Source organism: Strongylocentrotus purpuratus, unplaced genomic scaffold (assembly GCF_000002235.5).
Source record: "Strongylocentrotus purpuratus isolate Spur 01 unplaced genomic scaffold, Spur_5.0 spur5_scaffold_9, whole genome shotgun sequence".
In the NCBI taxonomy this organism is placed as follows: Eukaryota; Metazoa; Echinodermata; class Echinoidea; order Camarodonta; family Strongylocentrotidae; genus Strongylocentrotus; species Strongylocentrotus purpuratus.
In genome coordinates, this window is record NW_022145615.1 from 8,961,912 (window position 1) to 8,989,890 (window position 27,979).

General features: G+C 37.3%; 1 protein-coding gene across 1 annotated transcript in view; it reads right to left on the reverse strand.

The window, feature by feature from the left end:
* The window catches only part of LOC575196 (photoreceptor-specific nuclear receptor), a 40,548-nt gene that overhangs the window by 7,502 nt on the left and 5,067 nt on the right, over positions 1–27,979 (reverse strand). The window contains exons 3-4 of the mRNA XM_775613.5: positions 15,852–15,987; positions 13,338–13,441 (exon numbers count right to left, since the gene is read on the reverse strand). Of these exons, the coding sequence (XP_780706.3) occupies positions 13,338–13,441; positions 15,852–15,987 (240 nt within the window). The remainder of the gene's footprint in view (positions 1–13,337; positions 13,442–15,851; positions 15,988–27,979) is intronic.

Here is a 27,979-nt window from a genome sequence, read left to right on the forward strand (position 1 = left end):
CCAGGGAAACCTCATCAGCACCAGTGCTGCTCACCATGAGGGACCTGCAATTATCATTACCCCGGCAATTACCAGGTAGGCCTACCCATATATACCTGGGTGGAGAGAGGCAAATGTGGATTAATGTCTTGCCAAAGCATGTTAGTATTGGGCCGGGATTCGAACCGTCACCCCTTGGATTGAGAGTCAAGTGAATGAACTACTAAACCACGACGCCTCCACTTGACGTAGAAAGTGTACCACGAATGAACCACAGGAGCATAGGTTCTACGGCCCCGTAGCATAAAACTTACCGTTGATGGTAACTTTACCATCAATGCTAACTACCATGGTAACATGGCTCAACAGCCAATCAAAATCAAGGCCCATGGTAGTTACCATTGATGACAAAGATACCATCAATGGTAATTTTTGTGCAATGGGGCCCAGGTACGAGTTCAGGGACACTGGTGCGTAAAATAATGTTTCATATGTTATCAATTATGACAATCATAAATAATTTAGTTATAAAACGTATATGAAGAAATGAGAATAACTATAAAATGGTGATGAGTATTAAAACAAGGTATACGGTAGGTACTTTTTCTCTCGCCCCAATAACCTACCCCTTAAGGGCAAATTCAAAATGTTGTAAAGAGGGGGGGGGCACCCAATCCCAAAATACTCCATGATAAAGCAGAACAACAGACTTTCACATGTACAGATAGACGATCGCAAAGACTTTCGAGAAATATAATCAAGGGCAAGTTCAAAAAATCCTATTGAATACCAGTATCACATACAAACCATGTTCGTCTTATAGGCCATTGACATTTGACGTATTATTTGTTGCAGCAGAGAAACAAAATGTGCCAATGTAATATATTACTGTATCTCTCTAACGTTATAGTTATATAGCTAGGTTGCCTTTTCTCTCCCCCCCCCCCTCTCTCTCTCTATTTGTCTTTATCTCTCTCTTGTTCCTCTTCTGTCCCTCTCTTTCATTAAAAAACAAAAACAATCACATTTTGTCGCTGATAAAAAGGTGTTGATATACGGCATAATCCGGCTATGTCTACAAAATTTATTAATATTTATATTTTCGAAACATGAATGAAAAACGTTTTTTCCGTCAGAGACTAAGACACTCGGGCTTTTGGAAGTATATATCTATACATTATTTTGATTCATTAATATGGTAATTGAATCCACAATTTTTGGGCCATTAAGATAAATTGCCCCCAGCTGTCAATGCAACTTAATATTTCACACCACAGACGAAAGGGAAGGACAGGGCTCAGATTTATTATCAACGAATGGTTGAGTCTACAGCGAGCTTCAATTAGAATTAAACAGCCCTAAAATTCATCTGTTGCAGCCAGGAAACAAAAAAGGAAGGATAAGTTTGATATACACTTTTGTATGCAGCAAGAGCTAGCAATCAAAAGCCAATAAAAGGCAGCCAAATCCATGTTGACTGTATTACTTTGATAGGCAAAGATGACATGCATTATTCATGTTTTTGCAACTCCCTGATTTTATTGTTTTTCGTTTTGATATATTGAGATGGGGGCTTAATGGAAGCCCATTCCGAACGCTAAAACGCAAGTAATCTATGCACATGCCGTAAGCACTCATATTACTATACGAATACAAGAAAGGCAGGCGTAAAAATGTCTAATAACATAACAAAGGCAGGCATGAAACAAATTTAAGATTATTGGCTAAACGTAAATTTCATCTTTACATCGCGCCTTCAATTTTCATTGCTTCGGGACGAGATTGAAGTGAGTAATAAATTCGAAAAGTAAAAAAAAAATCAAAAAAATCGAGAATTCATCAGAGGAAAAATCCTTTTCGAGAAAGTTAATGAAATCTTTTGTACGACATAATCTTTTTTCATGTAAAATTCAGTACCAATTTTCCATTATCCAAATTCTGCACATTTCTTAATCCTGCACAGAACATACGGAGAACATTAAAGATATTTTCTAACATTATCTTTTGAAAGCAAAATGTTTCGAAATTAATCACTTCCGTAACTTTTTTTCTCTCTCTCTCTCTACATTTCTTGTTTTTCTACCTACCTGTTCTCTATATATCCTTTACCTTGCTTACGTTTTCCCCCATTACTGATATACAATCTCCTTTTCTTTGTAGGAATTTAACTGAAATCCTTCAAACTTTTCTACTTCATTCTTTGTTCATTTTTTGAAAAATATAATATCGCATAGTTTTGGGTATTCCAAATCCTACTCGATCCCTTGGATCGCTGTTTCTTTTCGCCTCAAGGGCCACATACATCTTTCTTTATCATTGCATCGCCTCTTCAACCAGCGTTAATACACATTTTACGAGATCAAAACTGGATGAGACCAGATATTCACGAGATTAAATGTTCGCAATACTTATTCTTCTCGCGTATGTCGAGAACAAAAACTTTTACATTTCTAATGTACTGTGAAGCAGCCACTCTCTAATGGTCTCATCCACTTCCATTAGCCAAAGGGTTTGGTCGTTTAAAGGTAAAGACCGGTTATGGTCATGCGATTGCATTGTGAAAGAAACGTTGTGGAATCGATCAGAAAAGGTTGATCATCTAGCATCTAGCATCTACAAGGTTCTGGAATCATCAAAATGATAAGAAATTTGGCCCATTCTTCGTAAAGTTACAAGCACTATACACAGAAAGATGCATATGGGACTACCCTATATCTCTCACAGACCATGAGAGAAACAAATTTACCAAATATATGAGTTAGTAGGCGGTTTCCCGGCAAATTTTGTATCATCATGTATTAGTCAAAACATATTCTTTCACATGATTGGTAATGAGAGCTTCCATTTCATTTTTTAAAATTGGGGCGTTTCCAATACTGGTCTTTATCTTTAAACAGGGGGCAGGTTGTGATGATGTGGTCTGCTGTTTGCTCCTCTGCACCACACTCACAAGCTGGACTTTGTGGCCAAGTCCCATCTAAACCTGTTGGCCTTGAAACGGCCACACCACTCCGGAGACGATTAAGCTTTGTCCAAGCCTGCCTTTAACAGCGTGTCCACACACAAAACAATTTATCCCGATTCTCTATAACGAAACGTCGTATAAAGAATCATCGTATAAATTTCAGGGTGTCCACACACAAGAAACGTCGTATAAATAATCATCGCATAAATTTCAGGATGTCCACACACAGAAGAAAGTAATCCTGAAACTCTACAGCGAAGTGTCGTATAGGTGCGCAGTTTGCTACTGCGATCTTGAAATGGAAGCGGAAATGAGTCTCCTTTCGCTCAAGGTCACGTTAAGCCCCGCCCAGTTATACCGTTCTAGTTAGACAAGTTATACTAGTTACGTCCACACACAACATATTCCGTGATTAGGCGTGATTAGGCGGGGTAATTTATACGTCGTATAATGAAACGCATGTTTGGGCATCGTTTCGTTATACGACGTTTCGTTATACGACGTTTAGTTAGTAAGCGTCCACACACACAATTTCATCGTATAACTATCGCGAAACAGTATAGCTATCCCGAAACTGTATAACTAATCACGCCTAATCATGGAAAATGTTGTGTGTGGACACGGGGTAAGTCACAGTCTGAACTAGTATTCGTTGGGTTTTGGATGAAGCGCTACAGTAAGGATGACGATTTTTGTGACTGGTCTGTCCATGTTTTTCCTCTCCAATCTGTTGTGGTCTGATTTGGATGGATGGTATTCATCAGGTCGCAATACTAAAGCTACATGAGACGGACGATACACGAGATCGATGATACAAAGGACCGAAGATACACGGGACCAAGAAAAACACGAGACACAAAATACACGAGATCGAGGTACACGAGACCGAAGATGTACGAGGCCGGATATACACAGGACCATTAAAAACCAGATACACGAGACCGAAAATGCACGAGACCGAAGATACACGAGACCGAAGATACACGAGACCGAATATGCACGAGACCGAATATACACGAGATCGAAGATACACGAGACCGAATATACACGAGACCGGAGATACACGAGACCGAAGATACACGATACCGATAATACACGAGACCGAAGAAACACGAGACCAAAGATACACGAGACCGAAGATCGAGAAAACGCGAGAACGAATATGCACGAGACCGAAGATACGCGAGAACGAAGATAAGCTAGATTATCCGTTCGAAGTTTGGCTTGGTCTTGCGTGCTTTTGAACTAGTCGTCAAAAAGAAAATGATACCGCAAGGTCTGGTACCATGGGTCTGTAATATGCATTGTATACTGTAAATCTGGCTGACTCTCAATTGGGCTATACTAATAATAAAGTTTTTTTAAAATCTCCATTTTCTTCATTTAATATTATATTTTCCATAATTATTTACTATTCGTCACACTGCCTCTGTTGCCGTCTTTTAAATAGCTCTTTGTTTTTGTAATGTCTGTCTGTCCGTCTCCCCTCTCTCTCTCCCTCTCTCTTTAAAAATACATATCTATCTATGTCTGTCTGTCTGTCTGTCTCTATCATTCTGCTTTTCTCTCAATTTCCTAATCTCTCTCGTCTTCGCTTACAGATCCGTCATAATTTATATCCCTCTACCTCAACTAATATCGTAAAGTCAGAGAAACTTTTAAAAACGTTTTGATACTTTTCCCCGACTTCCCGCATGTATATTAACTACTTGATATATATAGATGCAATGCGATGAAACGATAATCTTATAACTCTTCAGAGTTGTTCTTCTCAGAACATCCACTTTGTTTTGGGAATGTTCTCCTATGTTAAAAATGCATGACTCGAAGTAACCTCTCATATTTCTATCAGAGAAGCCAACGAACTGTGTTCCTACAATATTATTATTGCAGCATTTACAAAAAACGTTTCTCAACATCCATTTAAATTTGTTCTAAGAGCTAGGATAATGATGATCCCAAGTGCTGTTCCAGTATGAAAAGAAATGCACATTAAACCCCGATGGCATGTTCAATGTATTCCATTAAGACAAAAGGATTTCTCACTCTGACGTATTTGTATTCTTTTCTCCGGTATAAAATCTTCACAGCATGACAAACAAATTCTTTGTGACTCCTGAATCATAGTTATTTCTAAAATATCTTTCCTTATCCTTAAAGGCCCACTGCACTACTTGTAGCTACTTGCGCCCTCTATATAACAAACAATGCCTAATCGGTGACCATTGGTCCCCCATGATCCTTTTTTTTCTTATGTTAATTGAGAGCTGAGTTGATGAGATAACCACCTGTCCAGTGACCTTGCAGAGAGGTCTAATCCCTCCTGTAAACTACGTCAGATAAGCTTTAAAATGAAGAATAAACTTATTTATCATATTTTGTTTTTGGAATTCGTTAACAACATATGAAGATTGAAAGAATACGTCTCTGGCTTTTCAGCTTGATTATAAACTTTTAGCATTTAACATAGAACTCATGTCTACATTAGTATCAGCTTAAAGCTAGGTAAGCCTGAGTTTTGGTAATGATAGAAAATATATTCTCACAGAATCCAACAAAACCTACACTGAATGTTCAAGATTACCAATAAATGACATTCGAATTCAAACATATAACTCCGTTTAGTCTCATTTGAGAACGCCCCCTATCGGCAGAGTCCAGCTGCCTAAGGTGTACGTTAGCCTATGGACTTTTACACAAAAAATCGTTAAAAATTCATGTTTTTGTTTAAACGAAAAGCACACCCACCCGACGTACGTTATCACTAGCTCTTTCATTGGAACTCTCATGTCCCATTGACTTTTTGAAAGTTCACCCACCGTAATTTGATAAAAATAGGTTGCAAGCTCGCCATTGCCTATATAACACATGTACCACAAGTCGAACTTTGGACTCAATTTACCACGCGATTGTAAGGTTATAAGTCAAGCACATGAAGGATAAGAAACACGAATTATCACAAATCAGTTCTGATTTGTTCATTATGTCCATTTCATCCAACCCCCCACCGTAATTTTTGCATTTAGTATAGGCAAGCATTTTGCCGAGGTAAGCAAAAACATGAATATTCATGAACACCATGGACTATTCGATTATTATCAGAGGGGTGCAATATTGTGCACCACCTCAAACTCCCCTACTTTCAGTCAAGTATTTCATTGTATTATGTAGTTTGGTAGGTTTATTTTACTAACTGTTTAATTATCAGATATCAATGATAGTTTAAACATATGGAAAAGATTCTTGTATTTTATATTTAACAAAGCAATCTCACATACAAAATCACTATGAAGTGTCGTCTGATCCGCCGATTGCCGTCTGCTATATACGCGAACTAGCCTTGTGCTGGCGAAAATGAGACAACCGGAGCAATATGTTCAAAGTTTATTCAGCACTCTTCATAAAAACATTTAAAACATACAAATACAGAATGGAATGATAAAAATGGCAATTTTATGAGAGCATTTGGGATGGGCAGAAAGGGGGATTCCTTAAATGAAAGCCTTTCCCTAAACACACACACTCATACAGGGAAAAAAGAAGAACATAGAATATACCATCAGGTACAATCCGAGTTTTTAAAAAACACTAACGAGAGTGTTTAACAAATATACTGTTCAAAGGTGTTTATACTTATACTTATTTAACAGAAATTGTTTATATTTCATATGTGCCAAACGATTTTGGTAGAAAATGTATAGGGGCCGGGTAATAAGCATAGACGGATAAGGAAATCAAGGTAAGTAGGCCCGACACCATGTGCTTAACCCAATCATGACACTATGTGCAGCTGAGAGTTTTGGTTATTTCTGAAGATCATTTCAAGCAAGCTTTTGTGAGGTTGTTCTATTTTACTGGTTCAATCAATCAATTTACTGCAAGATATTAAAAAAAAACCTGAATGAATTATAGCCATGTTCTCTCGAAGAAATGATGCCCCTACAAAGGGGCTCAAGACTTGCTTTAATAACAACATTTGCCCCCAAAACACTTAAAAATGTAAAATTAGAAAAAATCTAACCATTTGTTTACTTTCTGTGTCACTCTGCATTCTGCTTGGTATCCCGATTGCCATATGTGCGTTTTTGCACAAAACGTTTGCACTAATTGAGGGAAGGATTACTTTGTGAACATTATTGCTTTGTAATTACGAATTTCCTGTCTTTATTAGTTCCTTGAAAACCCTTTTAACACATGTAGGTATAGATTGATATGGCACTGGAAACAGGTAAAATATCTAGGGGCATTTGAGAGATATATCGCGTGATAAATATTATGTCAAAAGGAGATTATCTGGGTGGCATATATTTAAAGACTTGAACAAAAAAAGTATGTATGTTTATGTACGGGCTTTGTTTTCTCTCTCGCTCTCTCTCTCTCTCTCTGTCTCTGTCTCTCTCTCTCTGTCTCTCTCTCTGTCTCTCTCTCTCTATATATATATATGTATACATTTAGGGGTGTATGTATGCATGCAACCGAAATGCCACCTTAATAATCGGAGGTTTGCTTTCTTGAAGAGAGAAAAGAATGAAATTATATTTTCTCTTTTCTCTGCGGCACCTCTGTTGCGGAGAGATGTCCTGTCTGTGCAATACACTAATGATTGCAGCGATCATCTTTCGATGGCCGCTAGCACACACCTCCTTCGCTACTCCGACACAAGCGAGAGCATAGCCAACGCCAGAAGACGTTCAAAAGAAAATGGAAGGCTGCTGCTCGGTGCTGGATACCAAGAAAATGGAAGGAGGAAGAGGAGAGGAAAAAGTTACAAATTTAGGCTGGATAGATGGAGATCACCTTACGAAGTGATTTTCATCTCTTAGGGGCGTCAAAATGTTCTGACCTTTGATGGTAAGGTAAGGAGACACCTCCTGTAGGTTAAATTGGATTAGTTCCTGCACCAAACCTCAAAACGGAGCCCCATTCTTTCTCCTCCTGCTTCTTATTGTTGCCGGCATCCAGCGCGCGATTCTTTAATAGAAAATATTCTCATCGGAAATTCTTGCCGATCTGCCCGGCCCGCTGCCCCCAAGAGGCTGGGTGTAAAAGGAGAGCGGGCTTTTTTCCTCTTGCGCCTTCTCAACAAGACAAAATGTGATTAAATCTACAGTACCCGTCAATGATCCCTTTCCTTTTTGGCCATGTTGGAGATTTCCCAGGGGACATTCCCTACTTCTATCTTACCTCTCTGCCACTATTTTCCCTTCCTTTTTCTCGCGCCTCGAAATTGGGGCAGCTTGATTTTGGGAGAGACATTTGGCGTATTGGTGAATTGTAACATAATACGCAAGTATGGAATGATTTTTGCGGGCTATAATTTGACAAGATTGTGCCGGGGAGTACTCGGAGGAGAGCTGTGACGGGAGACGACGAAGAAAGTAACCTGACAGAAAAGTACAGCGTACAGCCAGGCGTAGGTAGGACCATTCTATACGGTGCTTTTAAAGAATCCGAACTTCTCGTCTTCTGTGTAGGTTTACACGTGAATTATGTTATTAGATGCAAATTTGTACCCCTCTCCTGCCTAGCAAATTGCTTAACATCGTTTAAACCCTCTGCAATGTACTAAACAATGTTGTTTTGATAACCTGAATACGACACTTCACGACTTCTCTATACACCTGGCTATGTGTGTGATTGTGTCAATACACTTGAAATGCAATAGTTTTGTACTTCCTTTTTCTCGTAACAATTTATTTAAAACTATTTGAACCCTCTTCAATTAAGACATTTACCTAAAGGTATCTAAATACTGCTTTGCAAAACCAATACTCGGAATTTGTTGACGTATACGTGCACATGTGAATAGAGGAAATTGTGTATCCCTCTTATGGCTATCAAGGAACAGAATATGTTTATAACGTCATATAAAGCGTCTGCTTGTGGAAGATAATTTTCATTGTTAAACGCTGTTTCGAAGAACCTTTACTCAGAAGTTTTCAATCTGCCGTAAATGTTAACAGGGGAATATTATGACCTTTATTGAGACAAAGCTTTGTACCCTTAGTTTACCCAGAGAATCAATCTCTGGTTTATCACACAATCAAAATAATCAATGTATCACCATGTATTATTGTGCTGCAATTAGGACGTCTACATTTGAAGTTGAAACAGTGCTCTTTTTAAGAACGCGCATGCTGCATTTTATGATTTATGAAAAAGAATTTGTTTGATGCTTTATCTCAGGAAAGCATTAAACTATCTTTTCTTACATTCAATTCAATTCAATTCGTAGGTTTTTACCATGGCGTAACCTAGTAACTGCTTTCTATTTGCAAAGAGCAAAATATGAATGTTTTTTAAGTGGGAATGTCGTGGCCGAGTGGTTTAAGGCGCTTGACTGGAAATGCGAAAGTCGAGGGTTCGAATCCCGACACGGCACTAATATAATGTGGCAAGATATTAACCTGTACTTGCTACTCTCCACCCAGGCGTTAATGGGTACCCGGTAGGATGCGACCGTCATTGTTGGTCAAACAGTTTTAGAGCGTCAAGTAACGCCTGGCTGGAATGCTCCCCAGGGGGTGAAGATTGTGCACACAGTGTGTGCGGACAGGCACTGACTCCAATAACCGGGGTAATAGTATATCTGTAAAGCGCTTAGAGACATTGTATTAAACGCTTTAAGAGCGAAATATTATTATTATTTGTTAAGTTTCCGGTAACAGTTGCTCCGCGTTCGATATCCTGCATTTGCCGAATAATCGACCTCAACCCTGAACCACACACAACCCTGACCCTAACCCTCAACGTAACCCGCCATGCAATTGCAACCCTAACAACAACAACACCAACAAGGAACACCTAAGCCATGCATTGTAAGTGAATGTTATTTCCACTTAGCGGCGAGATGATGATATGATCTGCGCCTACTTTTGCCTGATCTAAGCTCACACCGCCCGCATATGAAAGGAAGCGAACATTATTCATATATCATTTAACAACTATTTCAGTGATAGGGACCTAATGCTGGCAGTATTATCTCCGCCATCAAATATCTTTGATCCTATGTCACATTGTATCTCACTGTGTAAGTGTATGATTATCTGTCAACTTTGGTATGGATTACAAAAATAACATGCAATCACCGGGATACAATAACATTCTGCCAGCTATTGCATAAAGAGAAGGATAAGTTTGCAACTTTAATCTTCAAACATTCTCCGAAATCTAATTTAATAAATAGGTAAATAGGACAATGAGTCTTGAATTTAAATAATAAATAAATAAATAATTACAGTGCTTATATAGCGCCTAACCCTTACTTTGTCAGAAGTCTCTAAGCGCTCTACAATAATGCAGCATAATTAAAGGGGCTGATTTTCTCTGGAAAATTCACCTTTCAAAGCGAAGGGCTACAACATTCCTAATTTCATGAATGTACCTCGGATGTACCCCAAGGCGTCGTTTAAGGACCCTTTCTTTTCTGTTATATGATTATTGCATTAAATTATAACGTATCATTCAAGGAGAAACAAATTATTTAAATGGATTGCACAGATCCTTGAAAACAAACATGATGATTTGAAGGTTATAAATATGTTTTACTTAACCGTTTATGGAAGTGGAGTTAAGAACGAAAAATCATCCGTTCTATTATGTTTCTACATGTATATATATATATATATATATATATATATATATATATATATATATATATATTAACAAAAATTAATTATGTAATGTAAAACCTCAATACACACAAACGAGGACCCAGTCACTTGTGATGTATAATTTACAAATGCATGACTGTCTAATCACAAATCTAGTTCCTCTTTCTCTCTCTCCCACTCTTCTCCCCTTCTCCCTCTCCCTATTCTTCTACTTCTCTCTCTCTCTCTCTCTCTCTCTCTCTCTTTCTCTCTCTCTTTCTCCTGCAGTGTATGAGACATGGAGATGAAAATGAAAATAAAGTTAAAAGAGAAATACAAACCATTTTTTTTTAATTCAGCTTGTAGGAAATAGGAAACTACTTAGTTCAATTATCACACTTTTACGCCATGCACGGTCATTTAAGATACTCTCTCTTGAAGGCACAGTAATTATTGATCAAAGAATATTTCTATGTCAGTGGGCAGCTTAAAGATAAAACTACGTGGTGTGATGCAGGGAAACGTATACCAAACAAAATATGTGTGAGTGCGTGATTCGAAATGATCCAAGGGCGTTATGGCGACTGGACGGAAAAAGTCGCTATTTAATTTGTTTGATGTCGCTACCAGCACGTAGATCAACGGCGCATCCCAACGAGAGAATCTCTTTCCTCCTTTTCTCCTCCCTACTTTCGCTATTCAATCTTACCATTTTTGTGATAAAAGCAGCCCATCTCTTCTCTCTTGCTATTTTATCGCTAAATTAAAGGGACATTCCACTGTCTCTTGATCTAATTAGCTTAAACTCAAGCGTATCCGATAACACTTTGGCGTTCGGTATAGCCCCACCTGTTAACTCATCTGTATCCGACTCCTTTTGTTTCGCATCGAACTGTTTAAACGCTTCTCCGGGGTAAAATGTATTGATGTTTTGCGTTATGTCTGTAACAAAACGTGCCCTCGCATGCTTTCGATGTGTGTCCATAGCAAATCAATGTTGACAACCATGCATTCCACTTGGTTTGAATTGCCTTCATTTTCAATTAATGAAAAAGAAAAGAAATAGGCGATGTGTGCTCACTCTTCAGGGGTAGCGTGATAGAAAAGGGGGATAACTTTCAGAAATACGCGCATCAAATTTGATTTATGTTGTTCTGTAAAGACAGAGTTTGGGAGGAGGAGGTCGGAGAATCAACATGAAGTGTTTTGAGAGGGGAAGTTATCAAAGCAGCGGCAGAAAAGACAAATGGAATATGGGGGATCGTGTTGCATTGCTTCAAGTGTGAATTCCAACAATCGATAATGCCTGGGATGTACAAAGATAGACAATAAGAATGTTACTTAAATAAGAAAAATAGTAAGAAAAGAAAAATACAAGTGAAAGAGAGATTGAGTGGGAGGAAGAGAACCAGGAAAAGTAAGGAGGAAGGGGATGAGTGAGAGAGAGAGAGAGAGAGAGAGAGAGAGGGGGGTATTGTAATTTAGCTTTCTAAAGACAGAAAGATGTTTTTAAAAAAGAGTATCAAACTTCGCAAATGTTATGTAATAAATTGAAAATTTCAATTAATTCTTATTGTTCTGAGAGTTAGAAATGAAGCTCTATGGGTAGAGATTATGTCTTGAAAAATATCATGAGTTTACTTTATCAGGAAAATATATCATGTGTTATGAAACAGAAGGTCGTTATCCCTATACATTTTTCTGCCAAAGGATGTTGAACTGCAGTATTGTCTGATTTTAATTTTTTTTCTCCTAAGCTGAATATATGAAAATTATTTTTTTCCCCCATCAGTTTGGCTAATCATATCCCAATGGAACATTTAGATTATACACTCAAATAATAATATTTTTTACGAAGAAAATTTTGTATTTATAAGGATGTACATTTTAGGAAGTTTTTTATTACATTATCAGCCAAAAAAGGAAATCTAAATAATCTTGGAATTAAGCTAATGGATTTTACGAGTATCATTCTGTTATCCAAGTCTGAAGAACACTGCGTTCGCGCAACAAATCAATTCTTTCACCGATAATTTTTTTTCTCTTTCAATTAGTGTAAAATGTGCCAGAATTGAAAAGGAGAAATGAAATGTGAAGGGAAACCATAATATCCAATAGACTTTAAATTATGCAAAGTGAAAGACGAAAAGTTTTAACTGTATGTATTTCTTTAAATCTTTTTTACGATTTTGACGTACAAAATTAATAGTATGAGATTTCAGTTTTAGATGTATTTGTGTACTAGATATTTGTTTAGATAATAGTGCATAACATAAATGTCAGGACAAAAAATACGTTTCTGATAAGTAACATTAATAGTAACTAAACAGTATACATATTATAAGATGATGAAACAAATCATAATCAAATGATTGGTTGAGATTGTACACGTGACCGGGCATTTATTTTGCCTAACACGTTATTTTACTAATGACCGGTAATTAGTAAATATTTATGACCGGTCAGTATTAGAATTATTTCGTAAAACATCATTTCATAAAACAATAAAACATCATCTTATAAAACAAATAATACACATCATTTTGTTCGGGCCTTATCACCCACACTCGTTACCTTCGAAACAGTCAAAACACCCGCGGCTATCGCCTCGGGCGTGTCATACAGTTCCAAAAGTACCTTGTGTGGGTAATTCTTACTATTGCCTTCACTGCTGTGAATTACTTGTATACTAGGCCTACTTTTTAAAAGTAGGGCATATTAAAAAGCTTTGCTTACATATAACATGTCCATAAAAACTAACTTAAAATAATATCTTGATCAATTAATAAATGCATGTTTACCATCTTTGTTCATTCCTGCATCCAGACATTTCTTGAGACGGCAAGCCTGACATTGATTTCGATGGGCCTTGTCCACTAGACAACATCCAGTCCCGGCTTGGCATCTGTTGGAATAACGATTCACAATATAAAGAAAACATTGGTCAATGTTTTGTTTAGATAAATATTCCGTAAAATAAATAATCAGTTGTTTTTTCTTGACCTAAATATTGACTTGGCTATATTGTTTTTCTTGAAGGTATATAGTTTAACATGGCATTTTCTTTATAATACATGGATACGTACAGCACGAACACGAATCTTGTTTGAATTAATTCTTTAAATGATGACGCAGATCTGGATCAAATGATTGGTCGAGAAAAGACATGTGACCAAGAATTTGTTTTTTAACGAGTATATTACCGGGCATTTTCTCCTGACTAATCAGTATCTTTTCTTAATAATCGGCCTGTTAATGTACCCCGAAAGGCTCTAGATAAATAATATTTTGGGGAGGAGGGTAACCGTCACCACCCTTTTATAAAGAAAATGATTAAAAGAAACCTCACCCCATTGAATAAGTGTAGGTATTCTGAAAATGAGATGTTTTCCTGCCCTTTGATGTACAATATTCATTACGAAAATGTACAAGAGATATATAAATGAAGAGATTCCTGACATGATGTGATGTCGTTTAAAATGACACGGGCGCAGCCATTTTCTTCAAAATGTGACGTACCAGGTAGAAAGTTTACCATGTATCATGCACCAAGCTTTAGTTGGAAAGACTTTTTAATCAATAACAAAACCTTTTATTTTCAATGAGGAAAAGTCATAGCTGAGAAAATAGAAATTGGGTAGAATTCCCTTTAACTCACACAACCTATACAATTTCACTTTTTCACGCGTGTCAGTTTAACATTTTCTGTTGTCTGTAATGTTTCATTTAAACAAACATTTAAAGTGCTCCAATTCTCAGTCGCTTCTTCTTTTCATAAGCATACAATTAACATAATTACACCTCTCTTGAATGATCGAAACGTGAGGAACACAAATGTTAATAACACTAACAAACATTGAAAGGGGAACACCGGTTTGAGAAAATAAGACCATCGCGTTGTGTAGAGTAGACAATTTCTAATCATAGCGCAACAGACCATAACAAATTCGAAATAATAGTTCAAATATTTTCCCACTATAAAAAAATTAATTTACTCCATTCACGAAAATTGCATGGAATAGAAGCAGTGATGGGGAGGGGGGGGGGGGTTGGAGGGTAGTGCTCTCCATATTCTCACACAGTGTTTATAATGATGTCAATATGCCAATGTTTGGTAGAGTAAACAATTCATATTAATTACAGCGTTCGTCTCTTTGTGTTGATCCCACATAAACAGAGATTTATTATGTTAGGGTCCAATCATCAATCAGACGTTAATTAATATCTTAAGTCAAGTGGAAAGGATGAAACGGTATGTATCGAAACATTATTTAAGGCATTGAGGAAAATATTAATTTAGCAGATGCTATTATTCGTAGTACGGTATGTAAAGACTGGATATTTATTTTAGGGGTAATTAAGGTCGTTTTGAAATGAATTTCAGTTCGTCCTAGTTCCCCTTTTATTCAATGTAACGTAATCCCCTACATCAGAAATTTTAGTCTTTCCCTTATCAGCGCCATCACCATCACTACCACAGCTACCACAACCACCACTAACAACAGCAGTAACACTATTAACACAAACATAATAGAAGAACCAGAATCACCATCCCAACAACTGCCACCAACACCAACAATACCACCAACACCGTGCCACCAATACTACCACCGTCATTGCCAGTTTCATCTCCATCCCTAAATAATAAAATAATATGACAAATTTATATAGCGCTTGTGACTATTCCCAACGCCATGCACTACCACCATCACCGCCAACACAAGCAACACCTCCGACACCCCGTCACCACTTACACCACCAACCACACTGCAAACATCACCACCACCACCTTCAACACAACTGGCACCACCACCACCCTAATCACCACATCCGAGTCCACCACAGTTACCACCACTACTACCCCCATCACCAAACCACCAAAACACTACTGTCACCAACAAAAGACCACTAACACCACAACAAACACCACAAATACCATCACCATTACCGTCACCGCCACCACCAGTGGAAACAACACCAACCCTACAATTTACACCCTCACTATCGACGCCGCCACCACTTTACACTATGAATATGACGGACAAAGAAAGAGGACAAAATATACAGTTCCTCAGGGCTCAGGTAGACAAAGGAACACCCCTTCCCTGCTATTATGTAAAAGTGTGTAAAACAGGTGTCACATGCATATTCACCTGTTCTACACATTTTTACGTAATAGCAGTGAAGGGATGTTCTTTTGTCTACCACAGCAATTGTTGAGGGTAGAATGAGAAACTGTATATTTTGTCCTCTTTCTTTGTCCGTCATGTTCATAGTGATACCGACCCTCCTTTTAGAATCTAATGAAACCTCACCTGTAAACCAACTTCCTTCTGACGCTTCGCTTGAAGAAGCCGCTGCACCCATTGCAGGCATAGATACCGTAGTGTTTGCCACTCGAGATATCCCCGCAAACTGTGCACGTCAAACCCGGACATATACGCTTCATACCTGCAGAGGAAATAATGGTTAGAAGGTTTGATGATAATTCTGTTTTTCTCTACTTCATTTTTGATTTAAATGTCTGCACTTTAAGAAGAATTGAGTAAAATGTATCCATATTGGCAAAGCGGAAACAAGCATGCTTGTTGAGTGAAATGTAACCCAATATTGAGTAAGATATACCCACAATTTTACTGAACCATAATGTAGGTTAAACAGTTTTACCCCTCTCTTTTTATAGTGTAATTGTAAAGAGTATTGAAAGAGCAACCCAAAGGTGATGGCAATACCATATTGTTTTAATATCACATAGAAATCCTATTCGGATTACGTTTACGTCATTATGATGTTCGGTGATTTCAAAAGGTGATGGACTTGGCTAGCAAAATTATTAAACTGAAGCAGATTTTTATAAAAGCCTTTGCGATCGAAACAAACTACTGATTTGGTATAAAGTATAACCAGTGCGATTCCTGAAGAGGCGAATCTTTGCACTATTGTCATGTTTGTGGCCCTTGACTTAAAGGTAATACAAAGTTTTGGGAAATTTTGAAAATTCGGTGGATAGCCATCCTTTACAAGTTTGATTTATTTAGATGCCCCTGTGGATGTATTATAAGCACTAGTAAATTTAGCCCCTAAGACACTTCTGCTTTCGAGAAAAATTGAATATAGAAATTTACCGGTGCTCCCGGTAAATTTTTATGAATTTCAAATAGCGCCTACGTCCGTACAATGGTAGCTGCGACCCTGAAAATCTCAAAATATGTAGTTGTTATATATAATTTCCAAACGGGAATAGCTAATCGGTCGATTTTAGTCAAGAAACATTGTTTTATAGCTTGATAAATATCTTGACCTTGAGAGGGAGCTATACAACATAAAGAGGTTATTATTTACAATTTCATAACTTCAGACTCGATTTCAACCGCGACAACGATCACTGAATATTGTAGGATCGCATATGCTTCAAATATGTTCAATTAAACCAAATTCATGACCCTTTACCAAAACTTTGTATTACCTTTAAATGACAAAGAGAGCGAGCGCGAGAGTGAGAGAGAGAGAGAGAGAGAGACAGAGAGAGAGTGTGTGTGTGTGTGTGTGTGTGTATGTGTGTGTATTTTCAAGGGGATATGTATGGTAACAACAAAAATGGCGCAAGCGTGTTAAAGGTGAAGGAAAAAACACAGCTTCTACCATCTTTCTGGATAGAAATTCAAAAATGTGGATGAAGATTATAAAAAACCAAATCTTTTTGCTTCAACATTTGCAGGATGGTGATTAACTGTAAATAATGAAGGGGACATAAAAGAAGGAAAATTAGAAAACTAGAAGGGCAAAGGAATTAGAATGAAAACGATAGACATAAATAAAAAATACATCATAACATATTCGATTGCCAAGTTAAGGGAGTGCCAGATGAGATCAGACACCCGAGTAGGTAGCAGAATGTAGGAGATTAAGCTTCGCAAGATAAACGTGTCGATTCGAAGAAGGAATGGAAGAAGAAGGAAATGGAAGACAACATGATGGAATTAGAGGGGGAAATCTGAAGATTTCTGTTGCCTTCACGGGGGCTACAACTATTTGACAACTTAATCAGTCAAATCTGCGCAGGTGCATAAAGCTCAGAAGAACCAAGCAAATATCAAACTAGCCCCATACGAAGCTAGGGAAACACGATCATACGACTTCTACATCTGATGAAGACAGAAATCAGAACCGAAGCGAAGAAAAGCTTTCTTTCTCCCAGAGGGCTGAATATTAATATATCTCTATAGATATAGAGGGCTTTGCATAAAACATACGTTTTTCATATTCACTACAATATCCTTTTCCATTTATTTTCATAATTGTTTAATTTAATCCAGTTTTTTCGTTATCAATCTTGGAACGTACAAATCCCAAAATAATTGTTTTCAAACGGCATTGATATTCGTCGACGGTCAATTAATTGTATACCCCAGGGGGAGACTGTGTGTCCCAGGTGTTACTGAGCATAATTGTATATGTGTCGTGGTCTAGTGGATAAGCCTCCAGACTGAAGGCAAAACACGGTCTGAGGTTCGAAATCCTGCCGCGACGCTAACATCCTTTCGCAAGATATCGATCCTGTTTATATGCCGCACTCGACCCAGGTGTAGTAGTTTGGGACAAACCACCTATACCTTTCCTTTCTATTTTTACTCCTATACGCTAAGAAAAGGTTAGTAATGTACGCCTGTAAAACGATAGCCTTAAGTCTAAGTATATGTTTTGAGGATTTATGATTGAAATGAGCATGATGAGTGTTACCTTAAATGGCGATAATCTTTTTCTTCTCGAATTATTAATGCCGAGTATATAATGTTAAGTCTGCGGCATGCATGTAAATAGATCTTATTCTATTTCACTGTTCATTTATTATCTCTATCCTTGTCGGTTAGAGAAGCATGGAACCATAATACTCAAGCAAATAGCAAAATATGTGTTATAAATAATTTATATAGGAACTCAGCCTTAATCCATAAAAATGGCTTAGCGCGACACATTTAATGTTTAATGTTTGTTTATTGCATCAAAATTCAACGTCGCCAGGGAAAATTGGTCGAGGATTTCTCAGGATTAACCGACGTTGGAAGAAAAATTCGAATGAAATGTAGATCAATTATTCATTTTATTTAAATATTATGTATATATCCATTGCAGCGTTGAGTCTGTCATGATTTCATATTAGCTAAAGGGCAAAAGTTAGGTTTGTCCATTTGTGCGAAAGAATTAAATCAAACTTGGAGTATAAGATCACAAACCACTTGTATTAGCATAGGGAACTCGTTCGTGTTTTAATTTCACGCACACACACAAAAGCGCAATCAAGACTAGTAGTCCCTTGCCTGAAATGTTATCACGGTTGTGTAACCTAGTAACATAGAAAGCTCACTAATGAATTACCGAATAAAAAAGAAAAATATATTTAAAAAGGGGAGAATCCCTGAACCTAGTAAGACATATATATTATAATCATATACAGCCCTGATCATATATAATATGAAATGTGATAGCATGCAAAGGAAAGTCCTAATTTTCGAGGTACGTGTAGTAGAACTTCATTCAACCCGTTAAAATGTTTGTAAATTAAAGATCATAATATGCCTTTATGATTCTCTTCCTAGATTGAAAACCCAGCACGGGTCAAAGAGCCCTCCTTAAAATATATTATATATGTTTATATATTACCGACATATATATGAATGGTAAATGAAGAAGGAGATTTCACGTAAAATGCAATCATATTCCAGATTTCGTGCACACATGCTTTATCTAAGTCGTAGCCAACATTTCCAAGCTGAATAGTTTCGCAGTAAAATAGAAAATACTTATTCTCTAAAAGTTCTTTGATATCTAATTCCGTATGGCTTCTGCTCGATGGTCAATCAATCAAATTTTACCCGTTTTCAAATTGTATCCGTTTAATTTCATCAATATTCTTCCATTCCAGAGTTATTTCATTCTATGCGTATATATTTCTTTAACTCACTTCCTTCCTTATCTCAACTATTATCTGTCACTCTCACTTTGTCGTATTTCTGTCTCTCTAATGCTTTATCTCCCCCATGTATCCCTATCTACCTGGCTTTTTCTCCTTATATATATTTTGTTATATCTTTTTTTTTTTAAATCACAGAACAAAGTATAAATCATGCAGGATAGAAGTTCATACAGCACTCAATAAGATCGTCATAATTGGCAGAGCCTGAGCGTTTCCCGAGCGGACAAACGCCCGGAGATAACAGATGCAAAAATAGCGGGGAACACTTTCCCTTATTTAAACTTTCACTCCGTACGTTCTCTGAGCGCTGGAAAGCGTTTGATGGGATGATAAAGTGAAACAGCGGTGACTTTTCTCCAATAAAAAAGTGCGGGAACTTGATTGCCCGTTTGTTTTCCCCAGGCAATAGATGATGAAAGGATGAGAATATAGTACATGTTTGTTCATTATTGCATGAAGAGGCAAGGTAGAAGTTGGATGCATAATAATAATCGACGCATATTATTTTTGTTTCATTTGAGAGGTATTTTTTCTTTATTACTTCAAATTGTATTTCTGATGTAAGAAGGAGATGTTAGTGCTGCAAAGAAGATAAATAAATAGGGAATAATTGGAAATTTATGTTTGTATTGAAATCAATTGGAACAAATTTAAACGTATCGCTGTAAGAAAATAATTTTCATCACCGAATCGTGGAAGTTTATGACATCACTGATTACGTTATTTGGATCGCTGCTTAAAGAAGAACAAAAGGGAAAAAAGTCAAAATATTGCAGAAAAGAGGCAAAACGTCTTTCTGCGTGTTAAAAATAATTGCATTCGCTGAATTTTAAACACATTTATGATTTCATAGATTTATATTCATGACTGCTGTTCCAGAAGTTTAATATTGGCCTAATGTAATTTGTAAGACAAGTCATAAGGAAAAAGGACAATATAAAACAAAATCTTCTTACTTCTCAACTTTGTAATTCTGCAATCAATTACCATCGTATATAAAACAAGTTAAACGTTGATATCTTAAATTCGACATTAATGCGACTAACATATTTTAGATAGAAAGATAATAACAAGAAAGGGAGAACGGGAGAGAGATGAAAGAAAATAAATAACTTCAAATCTGGCTCGGGAAACAGTTTTGAGTAGAGGTCATCAGCTTACGAAATGACAATTCACAACACGGACATAAGAGGCAAAGTTGTTTAGGAGGCATCTAGGCGCTTGGCGAGTATCAGATCTTCCCTTTAGGGAGCGAGCGGGGCGGCAAGGATTTAACACCTGTACCCGCTAGCCCAAACAAGACTTTCAATTCTTCATAACCAATCTCTTCCGCCCCTGCCCCAATCTTACTCTCTGGTCCTTTCTACCTTTATTCTCATCTTGGAATATATTTTGTTTAACTCGTTGCCTTCTCGGAGTTTCCAAAACGGTCCCGAGGCTATTACTCATACTTCCAGTATCAACAAATCTCAACGGAGAAGAGAAATCATTTCGCCGATAAGAAATTTAATTTTCAATCCCCCGTGCCACCAGCGGGGTGGGGCAAATAAGGAAAGCCTTCTCTCTTCACTTTCCTTAATTTCCCCGACCTTTCTCAATCATTAAATGTTGATTGCGCTTTGTATGCAATATCGTTTTCATCTTCGTCTTACGTCAAAGTTGCTTTCGTTTGTTCTTTCTTTCTTTCTTCATCGTTTTCTTCCAGCACAAAAAGTTGAACGCTGAGGAAACAATATATCATATCACGGTGTGATTGTGTGCGCCAAAGCGCGCTGGCAAACATGCGAGAAATGTAGACCCTTCCGGGATCGATGGCTGGCGATCGAAACCAGATAAACAATCGGGCGTGTTGCTGCAACCTCGGCTCCGCGTTTAACCAACACTGGGAATTTGCACAGCTTTGGGGGGTGTACCTCACTGCCTCGTTCGCCGGGCCAGGTCGGGACGATCCATCGAGGCACTCCGAACGTCATTTCACGAACCCGTCATGCGCCATGCTCCTAACTGCATCAAACTCGCAGAATCAAAAGGGAAACAACTACATCTGTATAAACATTCCCGCCGTCGCGTACGTCTTAACAAAATCTTGCGTCTTGATTTTTCTTCTTTTCCCCTCCTTTCTTAATATTCCCCCTTGTCGTCAAAAACCTTTAGATTGTCAGTCGTGAGATATTGCTCTTTAGATCGCCTACTCCCTATACTCTCTTTTTGATTTAATTTTGCAAGTGTGCCTGTCGCCCGCATCCCATCTCGACTCCTAATTACAGCTACCAGAACGACAGCTATACACCGCCGCTTGACGGGTCGCTTTTCCAACGTACCTCCACCCCTCACGTCCCTGTCTCGCGATCCCTTACACGTTTTATATATCTTCATGCCAGGAGAAATCAATTAAACAAGGGGCGTCACACTTCGAGGCAGTATCCTTCCTGCATACACCGGGCACACTCACCCCCCTGATATGATTAGCGGCAGCCCCCTTCAAAAAAACCACTCGCTCTCTGTCAACTCTACTTCAAAAAGTCAATAGCCCTTCGGGGACTTGGGATAGGTTGACAAACTAACGGGTCTTCGACTCCCGTATTAACCCTCGCACACCTTAAACAACGCGGCGCTCCCAGAAAAGGGTGCAGGAAGAGGGGTACAAGGACCAACACTTCGGATGAAGAAGGGGGGGGGGGTGTGGTTGTGGCTTTGCACCTTGCACGTGGTAGTTGATGACTATTGTGACGGATATTGCTGCGATTTGATTGTCTCGAGTGTTTGATCATTTTTCTGAGGGCTTAATGAATCGTTTAAGGAGGCGGGTCAACATATAAGACAAGCCCTGCTTGACCGCTCTTTCGCTCTCTCTCTCTCTCTCTCTCTCTCTCTCTCTCTCTCTCTCTCTTTCCTCTCTGTCTCTGTCTCTGTCTCTCTCTTCCCCTCCTCTCTTCATTTCCCCCACGTTTCTGTATAATTTATTTTAAAAAGAAAGCAATAAATCGACATCCACTAATACATACCATTTCCAGTCCTTAATAATCGTAATTATTGATTTGTCCTTATATATTTTTTTCTTATTAGAATTACTGTATATGAATATGAATAAAAGAAAACCAAACAGTGGGGGAGGAGATGGGGGGGGGGGGGTAAACATTTAAAACATGTCATAATCAATGGGAGAATTATATTAAAAATTAAATGGCCATTTTGTTTTCCATCACTACAGGTTATAATAAATCATAAGTTATGATATCTGTACAGTGGAATCTCATGATCCCCGCAATACAGCAACAACAACAAAAAACTGAAATTTTACAAGGTTTCATGCATGACTTGCAATGATATTATGACTTCAATCACCCGTGAAAGATACAATATCCCACATATTGATCTTTCATTTTAAGACAAGATCTCAAATGCCAATATGGTTTAATATCTCAAATAAAGGCCAACACTAATAGAGGAAGGTTTTGAAAATATTAAACAAATCGATGCTATTATCGTACAACACGTGCTAACCATTCGACCTCGTCCCCGCTTTCACTTTAGAATTTTAATCCTGGACCTTTGTCTTTATTGCCCTCTAATAAATGTTGTCTCAAGAAGCCAGATTTTTGCCGCTTGATTCCGCAGTATATACATGAACAGTCTCGTGGTTTGTATTTGGTGGACGATAGGGCGATATTAATATTGCCACGCTTGAGTGACCATGGAATCCATAGAAGCCACGGCATATTTTGTTGATCTGGTTCTCCGGAGAACTTTCAGGCGCCTAAACTCATCTTTAGGGCGATGGTTATTTTCAAATGGCTAGACAGTTACAGGACAAGTTCAGATGTGAGAAATATCATATCAAGCATGATTAAATCAAATCTCATTTTTAGATAAAGTTGTGAACTGGTAATGCGACAACATCATGAAACAATTGGGAAGGATATACTGGGACCATTGGGAATCATCAAAATGAAAAGAAAGTGACCAAAGCTTTCTGAAAAACAAACACACATTAGACACAATTGGGTGTATAGGACTACACACACACATCTATCATGAACATTTTATCGAAACTTCTCAGCCATTTACACGGTATTCCGAATATAAGGGCAGTTTAAGAAGATCCCTTTCTTCACAATTGGCATAAAAGCATCAGAAATTTTGCAAAAACTTTGTCATTTTTAATAGAATCTACACGAAAAAGAGTATTAGCCCCTCGTTTATGAAATTCATTTATTTTTCGATGCAAGTATCCAATTCTTTTTTTGATGTCCTTCTTTTTTCTTTGTGGGTGAAGGTCTGACTCTGATGATTATGTTTTAAGAGTCAGTGAAATTAAAGAGGCAATTATCAAATGAATTTCAATCGCCCCCATTCCTATAATCTTATAGAGTAAACAAAATAGGTCACTACAGGCTTACTAAGTTTTCCGTTTATAAATATCAAGATAATCGAAACTGTAAACGACTGCAAGGCGAAAAACAAGGCGAAAAGGAGTAACGAAACAAGTGAAAGGGAAATATTCAAAACATAATATTCAAGAAGTGTCACTATTCAAATTTAATGTCCCCCTACCCCCCTCCAAAATAAACCTCAACGATGATGATGATCATAATGATGATAATGATAATAATGATAATAATGATAATAAAAGACTAACGATAATGATAATAACAATAATAATTATGATAATAATATTTAAATGATAATAAGAGTGAAAAAAGAAATAATGACAATAACATAAAAAAATAACAGTATAATGAGAGTCGTCCTTGATTAGGAGGCGCGATGGGTCAGTAGTAGACCAGTGGTCTTGTAACCGGTACTGGGTTCGAAACCCAAGTCCTTTGGGTAGGCTTTGAGCCCTTATTACCAATTCCCTTGGAGAGGACTGAAAGTCGTTGGTCGCCTGGTAGCTTACTTACAAGCATATACATGCTTTCTTAGCAGTCAGGTCAGGCATTCCTCAAAAATCATAATGATTTTTCTTGACTCTGGCACATTTAAAAACAAAATGCACGCCATTGCACATGCCTTGCTGAAAACGCTTGGAGAAAAAAAAGGAATCATTTCCTAGAATTACGAGTTGCCCGCCGTTGATGTTTACATTATCTCAGCTTACAACCCTTGTGTTACCCTCAATCTGGTATGCGATAGAAAATGTAATCGATTCTTTGATGACTTGGAATAATTTTACGTTGATACTCGGAGGTGAAATATGATATCAAAAATATTGTCACAGAAGCAATATTGAAATTTTCCTCACACTACATAAACTGCTTTCGCAATGTATAGAATTGGGAATCAAGTTTTGGGTCGCCATAATATGGTTGCCTTCTTTTGCCAAGGCATCTTTTCATTGTGGTTTAGTGGTCTATTCACTTGACTTTCAATCCAAGGATTGCGGGTTCGAATCTCAGCCCGGCACTATATTACAATAGTCGCACGGAAGCACATCGGCCACTTTGTTTATTTAACTCTTATAAAAAAAGATTTAAGGTCAACTATGCATGAAGGCTCTGTACCTTTATTTTTTCCTTTTTGTTTCTTTCTTTTGTTCCCGTTTGTTTTAAGGTGTATTTTTGTATATATTGTGCAATTGCGAACGAGAGCCAGTTTAGGTATCAACATATAATTTTTAACATCTGGCCAAGCCAGCAGTACGGCCATGTAAGGAGTGTCTCGAATAGGTCAATCAAATTAGTTCGCTGCTGCTCAGATGATGTTATTCATCTAAGATCTAAGAAAACAATAACTTAACATTTCTAACACATGCAATACGGAAGTTTACACTTATATCTGAAAAAAAGACACTGCTTGACATAAAAGCAACTAGATCTCTTTGCAAGCCAAACCCTGCTATAATGCAAAAAGAAATAGAACAAAGAGGAAGCAGAACCAGATATCACTGTACTTTTCTCTGGCAGTATCAGTGATTCACAATCAGTGACTTTAGTGACACCTGTGGAAGGTATACCGCTAGAAACAAAACAAAGCAAAGCAAAAAGGAAAAAAGGAAAAAAAGGAAATAAATAAATAAAACACACTAATGTTGTGACCGAGCGATCAATTCATGACTATTAATTGGTATGTTTATTTGATTATTTTATATCAGGATCCTCTTGATTATAAACTAATGTCAATATCATGACCTCGAAATGTAAATACGAAAATAAAACCCCAGCGAGTAAGTTTAACTCAAATTGCAAACAGAATTTCTCACATACAGGTTAGAGATCTTCACTTTTAATAATAGAGGTTGGGGGATAGGGACAAAATATCAATGTTTCTTCCCGTTCAATCTATCTGTTCTGCAAAATAGATACAAATCAATTTCTTGACGAAATTGAAACGTTAATTATGGATCTGTGACTAATTCACTTCAGCTAAATCCACGAGAGTTCGCTTTAAGACTACCATCAACTTTTTTTAATTGACTTTGATCTTTGTAAAATTACAATATATATATTTTGTGATCGTCTCAAGCACAGGGTATTAAGGACAAATAATGACAGAAATCAAGGGAAACGAACTTTTCAAGGAGAAAACAGGAGAGATTATGTGAAAGATGTTGTCCCCCGTCGAACGCTTTGCGAGATTAGGGATTTGGAGAGGGAAAATGCCCAGTAACGCACGAACCTCCAACCAGAAGTTATAATCGCAGCAAAATACCAATTTGTATGGCTTTTGAAACGACGTAGCCCGATTTGCAAAGTTGATTCGGATAAACTCTCGATTACTGCTCCTCGGTGAGGTCAAATAAGAAACAGCCTAGATGGAATCGTATGCAAATCATTTGTTATGATTAGCCAGGTATTTCCTTCTCTTTACTCACACGACTCCTCATCGCTACATCTTAATCGGGGGCTATGTAAGGCCCCAGGAAATAGGCGGAGAAGTCCGCTTGAAAAGGAGGAGAAAAAAATGAATTAATCAAATAATTTTCTGGGGATATATTTTTTCTCTCGAACACCCTTTCCTCGTTTACATATTTCATTTAAATGTTTCAACTTCATTTGTACCTGACCTAGTTATTGATAAGGAAGAACTAAGAAACACTCAAGTAACGTACCCTTTACCTTTCCATGCCAGAGGGATGTCGATAAGCATGCATTAATCCCACGATATTAACTGAATATTCAGTGCTATCTAGTGCCACCTGCTTCATCTTGCCATTAAAGACACAAAGGAAAAATCGAGAAAAGCCTAGAAAATATTGTCGATTTTGATAGGTTTCTACAATGTTATTCATATCACTAAAGAATTTCTAAACTCTTGTTATTTCGAAGAATCCTTTTCATTCCACTTTAATAAATAACTATTTAATTGCACACTGTGAAAAATAGTATTTTTGATATTTAAAATCATTTTCGGCATCACTAATAGAAATATTCGAATCTCTACGACCCCTTTCCCTCTCTCTCTCTCTCTCTCTCTCTCTCTCTCTCTCTCTCTCTCTCTCTCCATGTTCTCCCAAGACAAACGATGTATTCTGTATTTTGTTTGTATATCTACATCATCCAACGAAGGTGTGTCCACCGCTAGCAATATATTAATGTAACGTTTTACAAAGATGTATTAAAACATAAGCATTAAAGGAATGATAGAGTTGACAGTCTGTGCTACATTTAGAGGTACAACACATTTATTACATGATAACAATAACAGTGTAGCGAACCCAGGAGTTACATTATAATCTTTCTTGTTCTTTTTCGAAAGGGTGTACTCACGCACCCACCCACACACACGCACAAACATATATATAAAGAGATTATTTCCAAAAGGAGCAAAATCCATTTTTGTAACTTCGGAGAAACAAGAAGAGTTTACCAGATTTTGTACAGGCATCTATGGAAAAGTGATTATTAGAAAGTGCATTTTTTAATAATTGCTCCCAAAATTTAGGTAAATAATTTTGTTGAAAGACGGGTAATTAAGTAAAACAAGTGTTCTGATATCAATAACTCAATTTTCTTCAAAAGTGTGTTTAGCTCCTTTTTTCGAATTAATCTCTTCATAATCCATATACATTCTCAACCATTCTCAACCATTTGCACACACACATGCCCCCCCCCCCCCACATAATTATATACATATTGTGTGTGGGTGACTGTTTGAGAATCTATCAGAGAATGCGCGCTATTATTATTGTGTCAATTTTGTATGATAACAAATAAAATGCTCCAGAGAAAGACATAAGGATACGTCGTAAATTTGAGCTGTAACAATGAACCATGATTGGCTAAAATGAATTTCGAACGAGACTTTCGTCTGATTATTCATTAAACCTGCATACATAAACTATATGAAACAAAATTATAAAAAAAAGTATAAAAATATAGCCTGAAATCAAAGATACGACTGAGGTTGTCACAACTTGTGCACATTTCTTAAGGATAGAAAGCTAATTTATAACTCTTCTAGTAAAGAGAAAAAATATATAATTATGTTAACGTCTAGAGAATCCTTGTTGTTTGATTGGCCTTATAA